General features: G+C 37.6%; 2 protein-coding genes across 2 annotated transcripts; one reads left to right on the top strand and one right to left on the bottom strand.

The window, feature by feature from the left end:
* The first annotated feature begins 279 nt into the window (after positions 1–279).
* LOC143445361 (gremlin-1-like) lies at positions 280–2,327 on the top strand. Its single transcript, XM_076944411.1, has one exon. It carries the CDS (start codon positions 685–687, stop codon positions 1,420–1,422), a length of 738 nt encoding a protein of 245 aa, XP_076800526.1. The 5' UTR covers positions 280–684; the 3' UTR covers positions 1,423–2,327.
* Positions 2,328–2,455: 128 nt separating this feature from the next.
* On the bottom strand, positions 2,456–22,879 carry LOC143445360 (uncharacterized). The gene is made up of 26 exons (XM_076944410.1): positions 22,549–22,879; positions 22,365–22,464; positions 22,144–22,199; positions 21,572–21,670; positions 20,702–20,777; positions 20,315–20,418; positions 20,025–20,167; positions 19,494–19,671; positions 19,285–19,347; positions 18,212–18,255; positions 17,969–18,088; positions 17,368–17,815; positions 17,183–17,276; positions 16,956–17,079; positions 16,756–16,849; positions 16,597–16,658; positions 16,383–16,480; positions 15,438–15,567; positions 15,222–15,291; positions 13,189–13,322; positions 12,876–13,005; positions 9,720–9,812; positions 8,951–9,002; positions 5,917–6,063; positions 5,771–5,846; positions 2,456–3,086 (listed from the first exon to the last, which is right to left on the bottom strand). The coding sequence occupies exons 1-26, from the start codon at positions 22,826–22,828 to the stop codon at positions 3,051–3,053; spliced, it is 3,051 nt and encodes a 1,016-aa protein (XP_076800525.1). The 5' UTR covers positions 22,829–22,879; the 3' UTR covers positions 2,456–3,050.
* Positions 22,880–24,515: the final 1,636 nt, after the last annotated feature.

Here is a 24,515-nt window from a genome sequence, read left to right as displayed (position 1 = left end):
ACTGGCGCGTGTCTAAATCGTCTTTATTCGTTTGTTTTTCGAGCGCCACCGTGACGCTCGTTGATTCTCGCGTATAATGAGCTAGCTAGGAAATGTGAAAAAGGTAAAGAGATGTATTTGGAAATAATAATCATCTCTAATCAGTTGATTTTTTCTCCCTCCTTTCAAGGAAAGACGAATAAATAAAACGTCAGTTATTAAGCGTAAAAGCCGTCCTGTTAGCGTATTTATAAGCCGAGGCAGAAAGGTTTTTAACGGACATTGTAGTGCTGTACTTGCTGTAAGAGGTCACTCTTAAGATGAGGACATTGGACGCTTATAGCCAAGTATAGCATGCTTTCCTGTTTAATAACCGATTAGAATTATGGTTAGAATGTTAATGCGGACTGGCATTTCGTTTAGCCTTTGCATGAAAGTATTAATTAGTAAAAAGGCATGAAGATAAAAATTTATTGTTGTACGAAATATAAGGTTATTTAAATAGTTTACATTTTCTGCAGGTTTATAAATACGTAGCGCAAAGTTTTTTTACACGATCAAAAGTTCTGTGTTGGTTGCATTCTGTCAGCATAATACAGGAAACTCTGAGTTTTCTGAACCGAGTGCAGGAGAGTTTCAAATTTATACTTGTTCCTGGGATCGAACATTGAAAAAGCTATAAAGTGAATCATTATCAATGCTAAAATGAAGTTATCATTGTTGATTATGATAAGTGCAGTTGCTCTTTTAAATCTGACCACAACAACATCTGCCGGGCGCAATCGCAGCAGAGGTGGACGGAGAAAATCAAAAATTCCGTCTCCCCAGAAGCATGCCAACCTAAATGCAGAAAGTGCCCAGGCTTCAAACGCTCCAAATCCGGCGGGAGAAAATGAAAACCCTGCGACATCTGCCAAGTCTGGCCAGAGAGGCCGTGGTGGGAGACAAAGAAATCAAGACATTCTTAAAACTGGAGAAAAGGCAAAAATAGTCACCGAGAGGAGATACTTGAAGAGCGACTGGTGCAAGTCGCAACCAGTGAAACAACACATTCGCACCAAATATTGCCACGGTGTCATCGTAAACCAATTCTGCTACGGCCAGTGCAACTCATTCTACATCCCGAAGGACATCGTGGTTGACGAACGAGAAGAGAACGTGATTCCTCAGTACTTTAAATCCTGCTCTTTTTGCAAGCCGAAAAAAGAAGAGTGGATCTCAGTGCGCTTGAAATGTAAGCGCCAACGTGGAAGAGGGAGAAAGCGGTCGAAACACATCACGAAGAAGGTGAAGAGAGTCAAGGGATGCACGTGCATTGCCGTTCCAGATCTGGATAAATTCGCGACTCCAACGGCGCAGCAGCCATCTCCAGAAGTAATCTCATCATCGGGTCCCGAAATCAACGCAACTTCAATCGCGGCAAGATACACTTCCAATCGGTAGTGATAACTGTCGCTGGATGATACGCTCCTGGAGCAGGAGGTCCAGGAATCGCCAGAGACCTTCTATATTGATCCAAGCGAGATTAACGCAGGTTGATAGGAAGATGCTAGTCTCAGGAGTCCGACGACGGACAGTGGGTTGTTTAGTTCGCAAATACAATTTCGCGAGCATCTTTGTCTGTCCTGAGACTTGGCGTTAAAGCCAAGCGAGTAAGATAAGCTTGAACATCAGTTCCATGTCGCGTAAAATTATGTTGTAATTCGTTATTTCTGTCTCGACCAAACTTATTTATTCTCTCTTCCCTACAATTTTAAACGAAATATCTCTCTAAAGGTGTTTTACACGGATGCGTGTATTTTGTACTTCTTTAATTGCTATTTACAAGTGATTTTATAAGTGTCCGTGAAAAAATAACACCAAACTCAAGTGCTTCCAGAAACTAATCAACTTACAAATTGCTGAATGCAGCCACAAGGCTCTAAGTAATCGGATAAAAGAAGTTAATCTTAAACGATGATGCAATGCTAAAATTAGGACATTGTAAAATATTATGTTGTTTTGTAAGTTAGCAAGCGGTTACGATGTCGTTTTGATTCCCATCCGCACTTTTGCGGTCAACATTATGAGCTATCAACTCGGCAGTTATCACAGCGAAACTTATTCTTTACAAAATTCGGTAACATCTAAATGTTGCAATTCACAAAGAATTTCAAATAGATGTTTTTTCGAGCTTTTCTCTTTGAAAGTTTTGGTATTTTGTGAGGTTCCGATGTAATTTTTTTGTGTATACGAAATTCTTAAGCGTAAATATTTGTACAGACTTTAAAAAATCGTTTCTTCTTTATTTCACTGTCGATGTGTTTCTTTATCACAAAATGTTGCTCAATACAATTTCATATTACAAATATGACGGATCATTCAGTCCCAAGCAGTATAAATAAAAGATAGGCTCGTGGCATAGCTGAGACGGCCAAAGGGTGAACATAATTAAATATGGAAAGATTCACTTATACGATCACCATCAACCACCCGATTCAGGGAAACAAAATATATTTTTGCGAAATGTTAGTAAGGGCAAAGTATAGGTAGTTTTTAGCACGCGGGAAATGATAAAAAATGATTGCGCAAAACAGAACCAGCAACTGACAGATAAATAAGAAAACTGCTTTACAATTAACACTGTACATTTGAAACGAGATCAGCAGCATAACGTGCCGGTAAGGTAGACATAAGATAAAACTAATACAGAATCACTGTAAAGATAACCCACCATAAATGAAAGCAGAAAGGTATAGTACAGCATTATGATAAAATAAGTTACTCGTGGAAGCATAGCGTGTAAGCATGAGAATAGAAGCACTAGAGAAAAATACAAGACACATAAAAATTTAGAAGGGAAGAATGGAATTTTCCATTTGGAGATTACGATAAATTATGAATTTACGACACGAATAGTCTTTACAAAAGTTTAACAATGCTACCAATGAAGTGCTTCAAAGTTTAACGCTACAAGGTTGGTGTTTCATTTGCTTGCAAAAATCCAGATTTCCGTGATTGCCAACCAAAATCTGAGGAAGATAAAACTAAATATTTTTTCAGTATGGCTTTGCTAAAAACTTGTTCCAATTTTAACAAGAAGCAGCTTGCGGGGATAAACGGGATTTCTGAAAAAATAATATAACGACCATTAGATGCTTAATTGTCAAATGCAAACCATTACCGCAAAACACTTAACCCAACTTTAAAAGCGAAAATACGCTTTGAAAATCACGTACTAGTTAAACGGTGGTCACTAGCAAATACCAAGCGCGTGAGATACATGATATAGTTAATCTTCACACAAATATAAAGCATTGGAATTAAGGCGTTGGTGGCAACTACTGAATTCGGGCCCAGTATCGTGAACTTAAAATTAGTCAGTGTCGCAAATTAAGCGCTTCGTTGTCGAATGGCAAGACGAGATAAATGGCAAGTCTAATAATGTTTGAATCAATCAGCTATAATTATAGTGCGCTTGATGACTGAATAATTTAGAGTTACCAAGCTCAAGATTTAAAAATTCCCACGGAATGTTTCATTATTTCAACCCGCATACCACAAATACTTCACTGGGAGACTTTTGTGGCCTTCAATATTTTCGCTGAACTTGAGTGGTATGTGGAACTACTTCGCCAGCAAATTCGAATAAAAACGAAATTCCCAAGTGGTTTGCTTGGCTTTGGGCGCCATACGCTTTCATCTATGAAAGTCCTAATGCGGACGATTTTGTGCGGTAAGAAAATTCGATAATTCGCTTTCTATGTCGCTGTCAAGGGCTGCTTTTGGAAACAACTCTGTCAGGAAGTAGTTAATGCAGGTTTCTTGTACGAAAGCACACGGTCGCAGCTTGATACCTTGTTTCATGTGAACGCTGAATTAAAACCAAATCCATCTTCATTTGTGAGTTGGTAGGTTTGCGCCACTAAAAGGACAACAGACACAAACGAACGTAAATGAAATGATGTCAACGCAATATGACGTTATTTATGCCACGACATTACTGGCGCCTGTTTTTAAATTCTGTCAACAAGACAATAGGCTCATCCTTGGCGGCAAACAGCGAACGAGTTGGTATAAGGTATCGAATATCTTAGAAGATACCGCAGCTAAATTCGTCACTTCGAGATATATGGATGGGCGGAAAATATGCAATTTTGTTGGTTTCGTTCCCTGCAGAAATACGATCCCGAAAACGCGACCGCAGACGAGGACACGCCTTTCAAAGAGACGTCGATCCTAAAATAACACTTGGAACGACGTTTGTTAGACGACAAAGAATCTGTTTGATTTCTCTGTTTCCGCAAATCACTACCACCTAATTGATTCCTTTCACTTGTCCAGCTGAGGCCGCCTGACGTCCATCATTGTATCGTTCAAAAGCGGAAATCGCGGGTGATTTTGAAACATTGTTCCAACGGTTATCGTACGACTAATACAGCACATAAGCCCACGTTGGGAAGAATAAAACGTATTTGCTGCTTTTCTATTGTATCTGTATTTTAGAAAATCGTCCGTGCATATGCCGGCATACGTTTGAGATTTTGCTTTTGATCTTAAAGAAAAGGCTGACTGGGTTGTCTATCTTTGTTTGTGTCGTATCCATATTAGTTTAGTATCCAATGACGGCGCCTGCCGAGTACAGATCGCAGAAGTGGAGAAGTTTGACGACGCAGAGTCTCCTCGTATTTGCAAGGATCCAATTTCGGCGTCTAACTACCCATTCAATGGCCCGATAGCCTTAACTCCGTGTAAGCAATTACAGTCCCGGCCGCCCTGTTAACTATTAGTCAGCGAACGGACACTAAAGCGACACAAAGCGATGGAAAGAACGAACATTGTAATACGTCATTTTGTTTCTCGGACGGCATATAGCGATATACGCGTTGAACGAATTTTAATTTTCCCACAATATGCTGCGATTGAAAGAAACACAATCATATCCGAGAACGCCAGCCGTTGTGGGCGGGAAGCGTACGACGCTTTCTCGAGGCAAGTTGAAATCTAAAACCTGTCATGACAAAAGCGACTCCGTGTACGGTTGTTGCTACATCAAAAGGGCCCATACCGCAGTCAATGAAATTAGAACAGATGGGAAAGCAACGATGGCGCCTGTGATGATGTTCGCGGGTTACTACAATGCTTAGTCTCGGCTATCTCTTATCATCTTGTCGGCGCGCGATCACACTACTACGTGTTAAGTGACATAAACAAATCTCACAGAGGTGAAAGTTGACTGTTTATAGCGACCCTCATCTTACCAGGACCTAGCCACGGGCCAACGCGTCGATTGCCAATACGCATAGACAACAACATCCTAACGTTCCCACAAAATGGTCGCTACTGTGCTCAAGTGGCGCATAAACCCTTGATTGACATAATTGTACAAGCATATTTATATAACAGCGAGTTAGGTAAGTTACGATAGGATAACACGGGTCACTTGCTCACGATTTGATTTCAGGGTTTCGCCTACACGTGTAATTCCGACGCACATGTGCCACAAATGGAAAAAGCAAACATAAAATACAACGTTGTGCTTCCGCCTGCAAACTGACGACGTGTCAACGACAGCACTGTGGGGCGTTATTCTATCTATGAGACATAGGCGCCCGACGTGCCCGTGACTACATTTTACAGTAACTGACTTTTTTAAAAGTAAATCGAAATTTCTCCCTCGCCTAGACAATTCTGGTTAAAAGATAGGGAGACATCTTCCCAGAGAGCAAGAGAGGGATAATGGATGTTAATGATTCCTCCACCAAAGCATGTATTAAGATTAGAAACTTTAAAAGGAAGTTTTTTGCTTTACCAAACTCTGTTGAGTCCGAACTTTGATCTTCTGGGGTTTTTGTCTCTCTTCAACCACCTTCCTCGCCTCTAGACTCCTGGCAACAACATTCGGATTATAAAAGAATTACAAAAAATACAGAACGGCAAATCGAAGACAAGACTTACATTTCCTGGAGGATTTTCCGGATCTGCATCGGCCAAAGCTGGTTAAGATCAGCAGTAAATGGTAACCAGAGGGAGAAAAAATCTTTCGGAGAAACCGGCTTAGAAGTCTTGCCTGTTACATTGAAGTAGTTCGCTGTAGATTCGAAACTAAATAACAAAAACAACTTTGGCTGCTTATGGAAGAAAAAGAACACAAAAGGATTCCGCATCTCGCTAAAGCATGGCGTGTGCCGTTTTACCAGGATTAATAAAAGAAAATTGAATGGAAATTGTTAACGCTTTTTTCGAATCCGCTTCTCCCGTTTGAGTGATAAAGCTCCTAAAAATATTATCGCGCGAAACACATATCCATATCTTAGCTCCGATAGCGGACAAGATACACCCAGGGAGCCTGCAAGTGCCTGTTGAATATCTGATAATAAAATACAATGTTTGTTTTCATAATTCTTATCGGCTGGCTGAAGTTGTAAATCTTGCTTCAGGACAAGGTAAGCAACTTGACCGAACATATCGTACAAGGAAAACACAACAGAGAGTCTGTATAGCGTGAGGAAAAACCCTTAACAGTGTGTGGGTAACTAATACTGGAAGCGTGCTGACCACAACTAAGTATGCTTCCACCAAAACAGGCGACTACGCAACAACGGATTTGATCCATCAAAAACATAATAACCACGACAACGGAGATGTCAGGGATATACTGCGGGAGGTAAAATGTCTTTTAACTTTACTTCAATGTGCGGGAAAATGTTAATCGAATAAATATCAGCATTTCAAATAGCCTAGAACGAGAGATCAACAGGCTTCCACATGAAAGTTATCTACTAAAACGCTGGAAATCTATTTATCTGCGTACACTGTTATATACAAAGTTCAACCGATATTCAGGCCAGGGCCATTAAAGAGACATTTTCTTTTGCTTGGGCATAAATAAGGCGGTTCTTAAGGTTAAAATCTCAATAAAACACAACCTAACTATTTACTTATTGTATTCGATAACAAGAATCCGACGCCAGTGTAAGCCCACTTACAGAGACAATTGGCTTGCGACTAATCGCTTTCCTGAAGATGCACGACAGTCGTCTACCGACCATACATGCTTAACATTGTGGTAAGCATATAATCGCGTCAAGGCATGTCGATCTGTAAGTGGGATCAATATCAACGTCCGGGTGGTAACTTTGCAATGTCAATTTTAATTCTTGCAATGTAGGCCAGCAACTTTGCCACATGCAGTTACGCCCAAAATCGTTTTGTCGTTGTGTTTGCATCGTTTCAAATACTGTCACTAACGTATTGGACAAATTCTTGTTCTTGTATATGCCGTTGGCCATGTTTATCTTGCAACCTCTTAATGATATTATATTAACGTTATGCAAGATCTCTCCATAAATTTAATATAGTTTTGACAAAACAGATCATAAAAAAGCTTCGTGACTGAATGCAAACGGATACGTCTCTTGTCATAATTGGAAGCCAAATTCTCTTAAAATTATATTCCAAGTCGATCGTCAGTCGAGTACAGGGGCTGTTACAATTGGCGACAGGGAAAAAAATAGCTCGTCATTTTGCTAAATGACGTTTTTTGACGGTTACGCTTGTTAGATTTACGTAAAGATAAAGAGGAATTTCGACCTTAAGACGCCGACTGGGATTTAAATTAAAGTCAATTTTCGAAACAAACGAGCCGATATTTTTACATTGCATTGGAGCTAGATGGTTATTTGGATAAAGACGTAAAGCATGTCATGTTGGCGACATGTTACTGTAATGGCATGGCAATAACGTAAAATCAATACGCCCATATTATTTTGCGATCCCGAGAGACAAAAATAACGAAATGCGTTGTAATGCTAATGCATCGGCGGATGGTTCATGCTTATTAAATCAAATCAGTATAATACATTAGGTCCCATGGCATTAGAAAAATCGGGACTAAAGGTAAATTTTGCGGAAAAACACCATTTTCATTGCCAAAAGCCGATCGATATATCTGGCATTCTTCGCAACCGTCGATAGAACAAAACGACTTGCTTGAAAACGAAAAAATTATACAAGCGAAAGTGTCCGTGTTTTGTTATAAAACTAACGGGTCAGGCGAAGCGATGTTGGGCGCCACAATTACTGCAATAACCGATAAAGACTCGGCCTGCGGCGCCCAACGGAACCAGAAAGCTTCTTAACTCAGACTTGCACAAACTAATGCCCCAACGGTAAAACTACGAAAGTTGGTCGATTAGGCGCGTCCCTACAACAATAAACAGTGCTCGATTGAGTGAATGGTAATTTTTCAAATTCGTGGAAACAGCTAAGATGACATCGTTACGTAACGGCGTGCGACAGAAATTAATTACACAAAACACATCAGACAGCTTTTTAAAAACGACGGATACGATTTACTTTCGGTAAAGTAAAATACAAATAATGAGAAAATTATTCTTGCAAATTTACCAAAAACATCCACTTGCAAAACATTTGTATTTTTTACGAAACTTTGTCTGAGAAAACGTTACCGCGACGTAAAATTACGTGCTTCAATCGATTTTTCTTAATGAGCCCGCAAACATTTGTGGACGGGCATGAAAGCGGGGTTTACTGCCATAACTCGAGCAACAAACGCATGTTTTTGAGGGTAATTCAGATGATTAGTATTATGTGGTATTCATAATAGTAGCTAATTGGAGACAGAGCAGAAGTCAAGGCGCCTCTTTAAATGGAAAAGATTAGATGGAAAACGAAATCGTTTCATCTCTGCAAAAAGAACTTTATAGCCGGGCAAGCGGCAACAGCTATATTAAAGCCATTTGCCGATACTGCAAGACTGATTCCTAAAACAAAAGCATATACATAACCATTTAAAGCAAGGTCCGCAACGTTGTATTTTAACTTTCCTCGTCTACATTTGTTTACACAAAAAATAACCATAAACAAAGCTCGCGGTCGAAAGGTGACGATACCGCGTAATTTTAAACTTTACTTGTAATTGCGCTTCAAATAAATAACAAGTATGGCTATATGAACATATTTGGTATACCATTTCTGTGATTTCTCGATGGCCTTCTGAGTGTCTTCAGTTTGGGAGAAGGCTGTGAAATAGAAAAGTATTTCAAACATACATGATGTAACTAATTGAAGGTATTTATGTCGATGATCGGCAGTCAGCAAAGGTCAAATTACAAAACCCGATACGACAAACGCTGTGAAAGAATAACGGTTATAGACTACAGGTCTGTAATAAGCAGATACACAAAGGGGACCATCGTTAATCGGCAATAATGCTTCATATTACAAGCTTATCCGAGGCGCTTTATCATTTCAAACTCGTCCAATTACGATATATATACAAATTACGATCGTATATATATCCATACACGACGATTATTATAATAATCAAAATAAAGTTAGCCAATTATAAGGCGCACGGCCGAATAAGGAAGATGGGAATCAGGCAAGAAGAGGCATCATTGCCGCAAAATCACGATCAAATAAAAGTGTGCACCATCGGCGGTGAATTTCTTAATCTGATATTCTAAAAGTTAATTTGCAGATCAGAGCCCCCTTATATATCGCATTCATACGCTGCTGGGAGTAAATAAAACTTGCCGTAAAACTAAGACTTCAAACGCAGTATCGTGAAAAAACAAGAAAAGTAAACAGGTAAAAGCTTTGAGGTGGTTGGAACACAATGCACTGTTATCCACCAAAAAATTCCGTTCAAAGCGGTACAATTTGTATTTTGGGGACCAGGATAACCGGTGGCATAATCCATTAAATATTGGTTGAATCATCGATATTCAACTCACCTTTATCAAGAAATTCCTCCATGAACTGTCGAAATGATTGCACATCTTCGGCTTCTGCATTCTTCAGGATAACTTTTACGCGTCGCTGGCAGTCTACAACAAACACAATTTCAGATAAACCATCCAACAACGTAGAAGGTTGCAAGGTAAAAAATGTAACGAAGACACGACATTCGCGACCAAAACTCTAGCAATGAATTAAGCCGAAGCCGGCTGGCTGGTTGATGTCTGGTGAAAGAGATCCTATCAGCCCACAGCGCGTGTAAGTGACAGCGGGCCATAGTCTGGCTGGATAGATACAGGTAGATATCTTTGTGGTAGATAAGCGGCGCGTGTCCAAATGGGGATTACAGGTAAACAAAATAATAACTTTTGAGAAGGATATAGAAGTTTTGGGCAAACGAGGTAGCGATGCAAAACATGTAAAAGAGGATAAGACGGCGGTAAACAGTCAACCATGATGCGATAAGATTAGCGATTTGCTGCATCCGAGATACCAACGTCTTTCGTAAAACTCAAGACAAAGAATTTGTCTCAAATGCCATGCAGTTTTGTGACACGGAGTATATTTCTGACAGTGCTGAACTGACAACTGCAACAATGTCCGGTATAGTCAGATTGTCAAAGCTTGTTTTTGCTACAAATCCGCGTCAGGCAGGCAACAGATCCACGAACAAGGACTTAAAATGTGGCCGTGTTGCGGTGCTCAGCGTGACTTGGCAGACGCGTGTTACCTTGCATTTAGCGCAGATTTCTACAACAGAGAGGCCCCGACCAGTGTTGACTGTTGACCTAATCGATTATATTTCGACTCTTTACATTTAAACTCTTTTTTCCCACGAATCTGAAAAATGCACATAACGCTCTCAGACTACGTCATCTGGAGATGAGTTTGAAGCTCTTGGTTTAAAAAGCAGATCATGTTATGTGCGCAATGATGCACGAAGACAGATCAAGGGCTTGCCGACATATTTACAAACTAATCACGACGCCTTGGCATATTTTTTTTCTAAATTATGAAGGATTTCGGCGGGGGGTTGGCACCGCATGCTCCTTTGATGACATTGGCGGCTGAATGCAACATTGTCGAGCAATTGGCTTGGCTTCGACGGGAACGAGTAATGCACAATGTCGCGGTCGCTGTTGGTGGAATGAGAAGTGATTGCCTTGCTAAATGAAGGTCGAAAAAAATCTTACACGGACCGTTAAAAGTTTGGAAAACAGCAAACGCTTTTCGGAAGAATGTGTTGGCGTCAGACAAGGCAAAAACTTGAGACAGCAAGTCTGTCGCCGTTTGTGTGTTTACCGGCGTCATGATGCGAACGCTCGATTGGAAATTTCATTCCTCAATTCCAAATTCGCTCGATAATAATCAATAGATGAAGGGTGCTTGGGCACTTGCTTATAGTCCACTTTCACCAACCATTAACTTGCACAAATATTTGTGATGATGTTGGTCTGTTGAAAATTACAATTTCTTTTCTTTTTTTACAGGGGTGACGGCGACCGGGAAGGCCAAACAAAACGACCTAATCGAAATTACAAAGCAACAGCACGAAAATTCAACGGCCGGGGGCTGCGCTTTGATATTACCAATACCATTCACGAATATAAATACAGATAACGTCTATCTTATCATCACCGACATCTTAATTCTTAAAGCGGATATAGCTGAGTAGTCCTTTAAAGGGAAAATAATTACAGCATTTGAAAAACAGTGTTTACACGGCCATTAGGACTGTACATCATATTTTGTATTGCAAAACGACGAATCCATACCAAGTGAGGGTAAACTCGAATTAGAAACTTTGTCAATAAAAAATTTTCGAAACCGTTTCGTTACAAAGCAATTCTACACGTTCACTAGACTAGGAAAACAGTGTTGGGTTATTAAATTTGCTTCAATAATCACGACGAAACAATATTCGCGTTCGATCAATATAAACATCAGAAAAAAGTTAATATTGGGAACTTTTTCCGACTTGACACCATTACATTCATTTCATTCCATTATTGCTTGTATGCAGAAGTTGATTTTTCAGGGCCAATACTTAATTGTAATGTTTAACAGTTCCCTAAAACAAAAAGGGATGCGCAATCTTGATCGACAAATTCGGTTTAGGCTATACCACAACAACATCGTATAACTCAATGGTAAATCTATCAACTTCTGAAGGGTACCAGACACAGCGATTTTGCAAAGCAATGGTGGGGCTGTGCTGTGAAAACGTAATATAAGATCACATTAAATCATATACAAGAGATAGACATCTAAGAAACACACAAATGACGTCAGGGCGCGTTGGAAGATCGATTCAAAATTGAGGCGAAATTACTGAGGGAATAGACAGATGGATACATTTGCAAATAATTTGATGATGGAAGCGATAAAGAATGACGCCGCTAATTTTGCGATTAGGCGCCGAGACATTTCATAAAACCTGCCGATGTATGCTAATGCCAAAGCGGCGAATGTTATTTTTCTGTACGACTAAGCTTTCCCGGGACGAAACGCTGATAACGGTGGACAAAGACAGCGTTGGAAAAAAACAAGATTTCCCACGGCAAAAACAAGGTATTTTCCTAAATAGGTCGACATCGGCTTCATTATTTCACAAATACATTGTTGTTAGCACTGGAGCTGAAATAATTTTAACCAAATATGCAAGTTTTTTAAACCCACGCCTCAATTAAGTGAGCTTAAAATTGCTTGCCGAGCCTAATGCCACTTTGTTTGGTCAAGCACAGGTAAAACACAGGTGTCTGCTGGGTGCCTTTAAGGTGCGATGTTTGAGCTGAAGGCGTGAATAAGCAAATATTTGCCAGCGATGTATCAAATATTTATCGACAATATAAAACAGTTACTGCTCGGTTTATTGTCCATTAAACAACACCTCGAACGGTTTTGCTAAGTCTGGGGTTCCCTTGTCGTAAGACGACGATGTTATAGTTCATCTTACATTACGTTTAGTCATTGGAAACCACAGTAAATGTCATAAAGACAACAACATGGCTGACTGGTCATATACAGCCTTACGAAAATCATGACGAAAAAATACACGAACTATCGTGCACGTCACAGGCTCGTAAAAACTATTTTTAATATAAAAATCATTGTTTTGTAATACTTAGCAGTGCGATTCTTGTCATGGTTACCTTTAAGCTTGATTGTGATTTTCCTCAGATCTTTGTGCAGATCTTCAAAGTTGACTTGGGACGATCTCATGACGCTAATGGTGGACGGTAGTGGGCATGGGCAGGTCGTTAGAATATCGGCGCCGTCTTTCTGCATGTTTATGGAGGAAATGGTTAAACATAGTTCCCATTAGCGAAAATATGGCGGCCGTGAGTCAGGCAACCAAGGGGGTGCGGAAACACGACACAGCATGTACATTCCGTTAAAGATTACCGGTGACGTGGCAATTATCGTTAATGACAGACAGCGAAATCAAAGCAAAAGAATACTTACCCAATTAAACGACCTTATGTAAACTTTTGCGACGTAGGAAAGGAGGTTAAGGTTATCCATGTTGGCTTTGACGTCCTTCAATTTCGAAAGAATTTCAAGAGCGAAGCCATCTGCCTGGCCCCGGGTACGGTTCCCTGTGACGATATAAACACGGTTATTTGAGATAAACAAGTGTGGTTATTCGGCTCTATACCAAGACCACACCGAGAGAAACCACATTGGAACATATTGGAATCAAACGGCGGTGTTTATAGAACTAAAAAACAGACCCAAAACGTCAATCAGCGGCCCATTGGCGGAGAATTTAAATTGATATCCGCGATCAAAGCTTCAATGACACGGTCAATCATCTGTAGTGTTTAATAACAACAACGCAAACTGGTTTTTATTTTAGGCTAAGGAAAAGCGAAGTCACTGTTTTGTCGAAAAATATTTTCTCTGGGTGGATTTGTACAGCTCACCATACACATACAAGAGTACTGTGTTTTTTCTGTGTCTCAAGAATCGGCAAAAGAAAGGGGTCTGAAAAAATAATTGTCAGCCGAGGAAGAGAAACAATGCCTTATGCCTACGCCGTGTACTTCGTATAACGGGAATGAGCATAGCACGTGCCCTGTCAGTCAACTTTGAAAGGAGCAGTTTACTATAACAATTTACAACTAACGGGGTCTTGTGTGTCTCCTCTCGAATCTATTATAAACGACCAAAGATGGAAAATTGTCGTCCTGTATTGTGAGTAGGTTGTTTACTTAAGTGAAGAGGTAACGTAACAAGCCTCAGTAACAGTGGCCCACCTATAGCGTTGGTGCCGATTATTTCGCGCGAAACACATGTGTACAATGAAACTTACAGGCGCCAACACGATGGAAAACGAGACTGAAATGAGGCCTTAATGGAATAAAAACGGTTATACAACAGTTTGCTACTTTCATGTGTCGTCGTAACTGAAAACAAACAAACAAATTTTCCAACTTGCAAGCTCAGGCAACCTTGCGTAATTACAAGCAATTTTCCAGTCTAGCGCCAACCCGATGTTATCTGTGTGTAATTTCGGTCTGAACCTATGACTAAATTAGAAAACTAAACAAGGACTCCAAGGTGACGTCGAAATGCAGCATGATACGAACCCGTATTGCATTAGGATGAGTTTCATAAATAGGGTCTAACATAGCTTAAAGTTTCATTCGTATGGGGGAATGGTTTTGGTGTGTTGTGTGTTTGTTGTTGTTCTATTTTACACTGATTTAAACTTCATCATAACAGATTTGTCTCTAACGCTTGACGGAACTTCGCAAAGATCTACTTACATCTCGACAGCGCCATCTACTCGTAACTGACTTACGAAGATGGGTGGGCATTAAGCAACGATAAGTTTTTGCTGAAATAATGCTGGAATCATATTTAGAAGTGAAATTATTAAAGGCGAAAATATTAGTTGTAAGAAACAGAAAAATTCACCTTACGGAAGTGGAAAAATGTTCTACACGGTCAGAGAGCTATTTTATACTACTGAATGTCCGCATAATTTGATATTTGTAAAGAATTGTGACACTGTCTGTGGCATGTTGTTTTTCAAACATAATAGTAGTAAAGAAGTGCAACACCACGTAATATACAAGCGTGGTATAATAGAGAGCCACATGACATAAAACGATTACATTGCCATGACATCAGACGATAATCACCTCATACAAATATCATCGAACATTACTGCCAAAACATAAGCTATTTGGGCAACACATTCACACCTGGTGGGTTCTTGGTCAAAACATGGAATGACAGTGGCAAAGACAAAAAATAGGTTGCGCTCGGCTAACTGACACATAACTCAAAAGAAAGCGATGAAATCACACTTTACTGCAGCAAACTAGCACGAAGAAAAATGATCGTCGCAAATTTCACATATGAATCGGCTGTAGGTAGTAAGCATCGAAATCTTGTCCTTAATTAAGCCGCAAACCAGCTTTATTGTTTCCGCATTCTACCATTATAGTTGCATATTGCCCTAATTGAGGAAATTTAGTAATTCTCACCTCCGTTCATGTAGTTGCCAAGCGCAAGAATCACACCAAAGAGTTTCTTCATCGAGTTGCTTTGTAGGGTCTATTTAGTGATATGAATATTATAGTAAAAAATGAATGGAGGAGATAATTGATAATATTAATAATTGATAATTATTGATATTATAATTATTGATTGAGATAACAACTATACCGGACGCGTACACCGGTAAAACCATGTAAGCTAACCTCGCACGTTCCGTTAATGCCTTTCAAAATTTTATTTATTTCGCCTATATCCTCTTCCAAATGTGTTGTGAAAGTGATGCAGAAAAGTCTGTCTGAAAAGTGAGGGATTTGCCACAGTCGCCATAGGAATCTGAAACAAGACAACAATATATTTAATATTGTAGAATGCAGAATAACGTAAATGAAGCAATATAGTTCAGTGAAGCATTGTAAGATAAAACTGATCGCACGTTTTTGACATATTTTTCTTTGCTTACTTAAACGACGTAATAAAATAACGTACGTAACAAATAATTCTCACGCAGTAGTGCTGAAAATCTTGATAAGAATCAGCACAAAAAAACCTTCAAAACGCCATAGATATATCATTGAAAGGTTACCGTAGTACAATTATATTTGAGTGTGTTGCAATGGGAAAAATAGAATAGAGAACGATGTGGGCGGTCACCACTCACAGAAGGCAAAAAATCTTCATGCTAATAAAAAGGCAGGCTAACGACATTTTAATCGGATCAGCCGCTGTAACTGACAATAGCTTACATCATTAAGAAAGCAGCTGATAGTTAACCACGCTAAGCACAGCATGCAAACGTTATGGAATTTGACAACGGCTAAGATTAGCAGCACTAGAGGTTCAAGTACAGCGTTTAAGTAATAAGTAATTAAGTTTTCAATCAACCGACCGCCATCGTTGGCTAAAAGTGATGTAATGCGTTATTAACTGGAAACCGGTGCGGCATCAGAAAGCTTCTTTTGAATAAAATTGACGCCTAACGCAGTGAAGTTTCAGGCAATTACAATAATTGACCACAAAATTGGACGTAGGGCTTTAACTAAGTTAAGATATGTCAATTCGGCAGAAACTTGACTTTATACTTGTAAAACGAGTGTATATAAAATATCTTAATGAATGTAGCTAGATTAGTTGAAGTGGTTAGAGCTTACTCCTCTGGTTTGTCCAATGGCTCCTTTTTTTCATCATTCAACTTTTCCTGCCTTTTTACGTGAGCTTCAATAGATTCCATTTCTCCAGATTGTGGCCTCTGAGCGTCAAGGGTTTTGATCATTAAATGTCAAAGTGACTTTTGCAAGAAATAATACCATCGCATGATGAATACAAAGGGTTTTAAAAATGTATACATATATATATCTCACTCACTAGTTCGTAGATTGCTTCCATGGTCTCGATATCTACTACACTTGTGTCCACGTTTAGCATGGCTACAAAAGATAGGATCGTTGATGTCTTATCATATTTAATAAAATGTGCGCATTTGTAAATTGAGGTTGAAAAATATCACAAGTGATTATATTATACCTTGTTTTATATCGTCTATCTCCACATGCAAACTGGACGTGAAGATGGCAACTGCTTGAGAACGTTTTGTGTCCAGTATCTTGGCTACTTTTTTCTGGTGGAAAAATAATAATGGATTGCCAGCATGACATAAAAAAGAAGGTAAATGCAAAACGTTAATTTCCTATGCAAAATTTTCCTGCAAGATTGATTCTAATTACCTTTTTTGTTGCCTTGCCAAGGGTGGAGCTCAGTGGTTTCTTTTTTGTGACATTTAACTTACAAAATAAGTCTACTAATTCTGTGATATTAACGTCACTTTCTTCGACATTTTCCCATATTAATCTAAAAATATCACAAATGGCTTCAGCAATTACAGCAATATGAAGGAAAAGCTTTACACAAGTACGTGAAATGTCAACCACAGACTTCAGCTAACTTCCACAACCTTTTTGGCATAGCAGCTGATGCACTGAGTTTTATCTTCGTCCAGTACAATGGTTTCATGGGTTTTACTGGTTCAATGATTGTTTTCGATAGCCCTAAACACATCTCCCACTGATAAATTTGTAAAACCTCATTGTAATTGATACAAAAAGCATTAGAGTAACGCTTTTTCTAGAAATTTCTTACCTGACTGATTGGACGATTCTAATCCCGAGGCCCTTTTTGATAAAATTAAATTCCCAGGAGGAGGAGGAGGACATCCCGGTGCAGGTGGGCAAGGAGGAGGGGGAGGACATCCCGGTACAGGTGGGCAAGGAGGAGGAGGAGGAGGACATCTCGGTGCAGGTGGGCAAGGAGGAGGAGGAGGAGGGGGAGGACATCCGGGTACAGGTGGGCAGGGAGGAGGAGATGGTGGAACACATACAAGAGGTGGGGGTGGTGGCGGGGGAGGAGGTGTTTGACTATTCTCTGAATTCTTGTGTTTTACAAATGGAGGTAATACCCCATGTAATGAGGCACCATTGCCTAAATGTGATGAAAGATCAGACGAAGGTTGAAAGGCTGTTAATGTCTTGGCAGCTGGTATGGTTTGCACTGACATCTCTCTTGTCTCGTATGTGATGGTTTGCATGCTCTGGATGAAAACTACAGTTATATGTATCTCGGTGTGATTATTTCTCACAGTGCAACCTCATAACAGATTTTACTACATACAGAGTAAAATTATTACTGTAACCACAACAATTTTCAAAAGCATTAACATAAAGTAACCACTAGGAATACATACTGTAGTCCTTGCTGAAGGTGGAGTTGTCTGGATTGCAACATCTTTTGCCAGAAGTGCTTTCATGGCATTAGAGTAAGTGTTTTCTGATGGAAAATCTGGTTGTTCTTGTAAATTTGTTTCCTACGTAACAAGCCGAGTTTATGAGAGAAATAAAGGAATGACAATAAATTATAAAATATAGAAAATACCAATCATAATATTTTATGTATTCATAACTTAATATATGTAGTATACTTTATATACCAGAATTGGTGACGGAGGTTCATTCTCAGGTATCAAATCGCAATCTGAAATTTAAAATATATATTGATGAAATAATTATTTGGTTTAAATGTTAAAATGGCTACAGTCGACTTCGCTTATTATGACCACCTTGGAACCAGATCAATTTAGTTGAAATATCTGAATAGTCACAATAACCACAGCTGCTACAGTAACGTTTAACTACACCAGGATCGATACAGTTAGGCACGAAACGAGGAAAAACATCGATTTCATCATCTATTTCATTAACATCATGCAGCAACATGAAATTCGATATTAGTAGGTGAATTAAGAATACACATGGCACAATTTTCACTGTCATGATGCATAACAATCAAAACAAAAAATTGAGAGAAAAACTTGAAAAAGATGGTCATCATCTCCAAAAACTGGTCACAATAAACAGAGAATTCTATAATGGTAAAATTCGGGACCGGACCAAAATGGTCATATGAAGTGGATTTCACTGTATTACTAAATCATAAATCTTCTGCAATAACACAAATACGCACAATTACAATTTTATAGAAAAGTGTTTTAAAAGACTGGAAATTTTGAAAATATGATTTTCTAAGACAAAAGTATTTCTCTTAGTTGTATTCAAAAATAAATGCAATAATTCTGTCACAAATATAAACTACATTACACAAACTAGCGCTTTTGTGATTATGGCTGAAAAAAAGATCATATTTGCGATTTTTCATTTTTGTGCTTCCTAAACTGTGCATTGGAATTATGAACTCCCAGTTTGAATACATTGCAAAGCAAATACAACTGAATATGCTGATGCTAAAAATAACATTATTTGTAATATGCTAAAGAATGTTTTTTAGTAACAACTCAAAGAAATGCAGTTTCTTGGTTATGGTAAAGCACATATATTAATATATAATGCATATTACAAGTTAAAAATTATGACTTGCATAAACACAATGTGCATGCAAATTTAACTGGACCTGATACCCGAATTCAAATAAAAAAATATTAATATAAATATATTAATGAATTATTGTATCCATAATAAAGAAAAAAAACTAATATACTGTATTTACAGTCAAAGGACTCCATTTCGGAAGGCTTCTTTTCTGTTTGATCAACTTGAGCTTTCCTGTTATCTAAAAATTAATTATTTCTAACTTGAAAACAAATGACATTATTCATATTTCCTTAGTATTAAAAGGAAAGCAATTTTTGTAGCGTTTTAGGAATTTTACCTTTTCTGTGCGAACAGAATAAAAAATATAATATAATAAAGAATTACTGGCTGCTCGTGTTCCTTTTCTTGTCCGGGGACGAAATGTGATGATAGTGCTGTCTTCGTCACCGTCAAACGAGGACATGGGCAGCACTGGTGGTCTGGCATCAGCCTGAGTGCTGCCAGTGATTGGTAAGTTTGAGTACCACTTACTTGGATCTTGCCAGGAATAACTGGAATTAGCCTGGGTTTGTGTCAAATTAAAATATGGTAAAATTCATATAGAATAACAGAATTGCTACATCAACTCTTAGCATGCTGTTAATATAGAGCAATCTTGTGTCATTGTTTACTGGGAATTTGCTGGGAAATACAACATATGTAAAAACATCAACTGATATCAACTATCCTGATAAACAAATCCCAAACCTATTTGTTTCAATACTAAAAAAACTATATCATCAGTAATCTTTGTTTATTATTTGATCAGATTGTAACAAAAGCCATGTATTTCTATTAAAGCAGATTTTGCCATTCGGCCGTAATTTGGCGAATCCAATTGCATTAGGTTCATTCTGCCCTATTCCCATGCTCTACCTCAATATCATTTGTTCCACTGTCATCATGTTCTATCAGGACGCCAAGCTTCAACAGTGACCCACAAAATTCTTTTATAAATGTATTTACGTCAGGATTTTGAGAATCCACTCCGCAGGTTAACCATGTTAGCAATGATTTTCCTACCAACGAATAGAAATAACTGTAGTTGATAATGATAGTATAAAATTTGATATCTAGCAGAAAATTACATAAATGACATGAAGGGTTTCAGTATTCCAGCAACCCTTTTGATTGGTTTCCTTGAAGCATTTTTATTAGAAGGTTACCAGTGAATTCTTGGAGACATGCCACATCTTCTAAACAATTCAGCAAAGACGGTGTAGACTTCTCTACTTCATTACTTTCAATACCTTCTGTTGCTGATTGGCTTCTAAATAAATGGAAGCAAGTGCAGTTTATTCTTAGTTAAAAATAAATTTTTTGATATTTTTAGGAATATGTACACATATTTTCAGATTTACATATATGGACATAGTAAAAAACAAAAATTGTATAGGCAGGATAAACACTATGGCCATGACAGTAAAAAAATTGGCACTAGTGTTTGTCTTGGGTATAAGTTGTAACTGCCAACACTTTGCCCCAAAAAGTTCTACAGTTATCATTTTATTTACTAAGACATGAAAATGGTGAAAAATACAACAGCTATATACTTGTGAGTTGTGGACTTTGGTTTCTGTTCATCTTGCAATTTTTTTTCTGATTTCTTTTTTATGCGATGCGATTCTTCTGCAATTAAATGAAGTTTTGATATAAAGAAATGTTTATTATTTAAAAATATTTTCCTAATTCAACAGTATGGTAAGAGCATGGCACGATAAATACTGTGTAAATCTTATTGGTAAGTATTACACAATTATATACATTACTAAACCTACGTTGTTCTTTCTATAGGTTAATTTAACATCCCTATCCTATACACAGGGTTGCCATCGGTCTCAACTCAAAAATAAGCACGACTAGGAAACGAAAGACGAATATCACCTTAAAAAATGCACAACAGGAGAAAGCAACCAATGTTCCTAACAAAAAAAAACGAGACACTATCTGCATATTTTTAAATTTTGTATCTCTTTGGTACAAAATGGTATACTAAAGGTGTCAAAATGCCCAAAATACGAACCTCTGCCCTAAAAATACGACGAAAATAAGGACGCAAGTGAAAATAAGGACATTTCTTAGAAAAAAGGAAAAAAACATTTTCTAAGACAAGGACCTTCAAAATAAGGACAAATCTTAGAAATAAGGACGGTATGGCAACCCTGCCTATACATCAAGGAAGCTTTCCATGACAATAATGATGACAGATGATTAAGCAAGTCATAAATATTAAGGTGTGGCTCATGATTAATATCACATTTAGTGCTCTATGTATTTGATGTGAAAAAGAACTCATTCAAAAACAAACACCAGTATTGGACAATGAAACCAATTCATATGCAAACATTCTTTAAAAATGATGTATAAGCCTACAGAGTATATAGCTTTTTAAACATGACAGGGAATAATCGGCTAAAGCATACTTGCAAATTTTGATTTACTAGATGCTTTCGTTGTTGTTGAAGCACTGCAACTTGATGGAAGGTTGGTGAGCTCTTTTGACTGCACTTCCTTACCATGACCTAAACAAATATGTCATAGCATTTCACAACGCAAGAAGAGCAAAAATATTCTTTTCGTAATGTGAAAAGGGAAGTGTTGCAGCATAATATGCCACATAAATAAAACTCATGTCATGATTCTTGTTACATAGAAATTTATCGTATCTACTACTGTATTGCTAAACCATATTTGAACACATCTGATGAAAAAATAATATATATATATATATATATATATGTAATTGTGTTCACCAAACGTTACATATTTACTAGGAAAGTATTTTCACTCTTAAACATTCATACTTCTATTCCTAATGTAAAACATCAAACAGGTTGTTAATATACACAGCAGTTGCAAATTTACACAGTCAGCCAATTGATACTATTAAAAATATCACCCAGCGGTATGGCAGTATGATTACATCACAGTTTGTACAAACTATTAATCATATCTAATTATCATGTAGCATACATCTGTAGTTTTTGCCTATTACCATTGTTATGAAAATTCTGGTGATGTTTTGAAGATTTGCTGTCGCCATTGCCCATTCTACAAAAGCAAAAAATGAATCACTAATTTGCTCTAAGCAAGGTTATGAATACATTTCGGAACAAATACAAAGCAACTCCAGAAATTATCACCATGCTCTACACCTACTACAATTCAACTCCCTACACTCAACTAATGACCATAATCAACAACAGCTAGTCACACCTTGAATGCTTTTTATCCCAGTTTATATCTTCCAATACATTTAGTTTCCCATTGGTTAAAGTCTCACTCGTTTTGATGCGGTTTAAACCTGTATCTGTGCCTAAAACAACAATGTACAAGCTCAGCTTTAAAGGAATTCAGATCATCAATATTAATGAAGTCAGCTATGCAGACATCGGCATACCACAGTCTTGAGCAAGAAGGGAAGAAAAAGGCAACCGATATTGATCCCTCTCTGGTTGAATTGCAGTAAGAGCCGTAAATGCTTTTGCTATAAACAATCCATTTTCTGCAGGTATATGTTGAAGTGCAGTGTTGCATGAAGAAGGGTCTATCCTTATGCTAACACCTACACTACCTTGCTGAGAGTTGCAGCTAGTTTCATGACTGTAATTGCTAAGTTCCTTAGAAATATCAGGCAAAGGAATTGACCAGTAATTACAGTCTAAATATTCATTATGCATGACAGATTTTTCAGAATAGGAATACTGTAAAACAAAACAATAGGATTGTAACAACTCACTAAATTGAGCTTGTTTTTATACATTTAACAATCATGAGAGTTTAATTATATAAACATGTTACAAAGAGTATATTATTCATATATTATATATCATTTAATATTTTGATTAGACAATGTTTGTCATAAACTAAACTACACTTATTTCTGCTAATTTTTTTAAAGTATGGTTATAATAGCAAAGTTTGCAAATAACTACACATAGTTACAGTTGATATTAAAATCTCTACACGCAAGTTAACTGCTGTATGTACTAAAAGACTAAGTATGATGTCTAGATAGAATGTAGTGGCAGTATGGATTTTTAGGTAATGAGATAGTCAGGTCAAGGTCAGACTAGATGGTATGGTAATTCTTGACAAGGTCTGATGTATGCAGCTTTAAAAATTCAGACGTGCAAAGAATTGAACTGCGTGTGTGGAAAGGTATACTAGGGGTGCAAAAAACAACATTAAGTGGGCCTCAAAGACAAAGAAAACATATCTATATATATATATATATATATAAAATATACAAAGGTTTACCATTCCTTGTTCATTTTTATGATTTGTGCTTATTTTCAAGCAGTGTCTTAGAAAATATTAACGTGCTTGCTTCTAAGAAATGTGATTATTTTTGAGTTGTGTTCTTAATTTGTCTTGAAATATTTTCATCATTTCGGTTACTTTGATCGAAGATTGAAAAGCTACTAAGTTGCTTTCAAAATTTTCACGGCAGGCTTTTGATCAGGTTATAAAACAATGCATTCTACCAACCACAAAAATAACAATAGATTGTTGGTAATAACCAATCTATTTACATTTGGTATAGCAAAGTACTCTTCTAATTATGGCAATGTAGTGAAGTAAACTGCCAGCTTAGTGCTACACTGATGGTGGTGCAAAATATTAGCGATTTAGTTACTATTTTGACCAAATAAATTAATAAGTAAAACTTACTTTCTGTTAGTTAATTTTTTATTGAACATGACTAATCTTGTAAACGCTTAGCAGAAGGAAACTCCTTTATAAGTGTTTCATTTTAAACTGTGGCAGATTGAAAGTTTAAAACCAAAGAATTTGGCAAAAACCATTATATACATAAAAGCTTGCAATAAAGAATTTTTACAAGAGACCATCACAATGTCATCGCAGAACAGCATGCTTATTTTTTGTTCTACTCAGATGGCAACCCAATGTATGTAAAAATGCAATATATAAGCTGCTGTAGAAGGCAACACTTGTACAGTTTTTAAGACAAGTTGTGATCCTTTCAATAAATATGATGAATTGGTGATGAATTTCCTGGCAGATTACATTGTTCGAGAACTGGCTGGCTGGGTTAGGGGGGAATGCGAACAGTTAAGTTAAATTTTATAAGGTAGTAGCTAATTAATAGCAATTATATAACAAGGTTAAAGCAAATTTAGGTAAAAAATTAAGTGAGAAAAATTATAAAGGTACAAGCTACAACTGTTGCAAGTAACCTACAGTTGCTACGCCAAAATACTTGTATCTATGTGTGTCTATAACACGTCACAGGAAAGACAAATTTAGGTTTTCCGCATATTTTCTACATCAACAGCATCCTAATACATTTTATACATCAATTGGGTCTAGTATACAAGTGCACAACCCGATGACATCACAATT

Source organism: Clavelina lepadiformis, chromosome 2 (assembly GCF_947623445.1).
Source record: "Clavelina lepadiformis chromosome 2, kaClaLepa1.1, whole genome shotgun sequence".
NCBI classification, from domain to species: Eukaryota; Metazoa; Chordata; class Ascidiacea; order Aplousobranchia; family Clavelinidae; genus Clavelina; species Clavelina lepadiformis.
The sequence above is the reverse complement of the archived record's forward strand: the minus strand, read 5'-3'. Positions and strand labels throughout refer to the sequence as shown.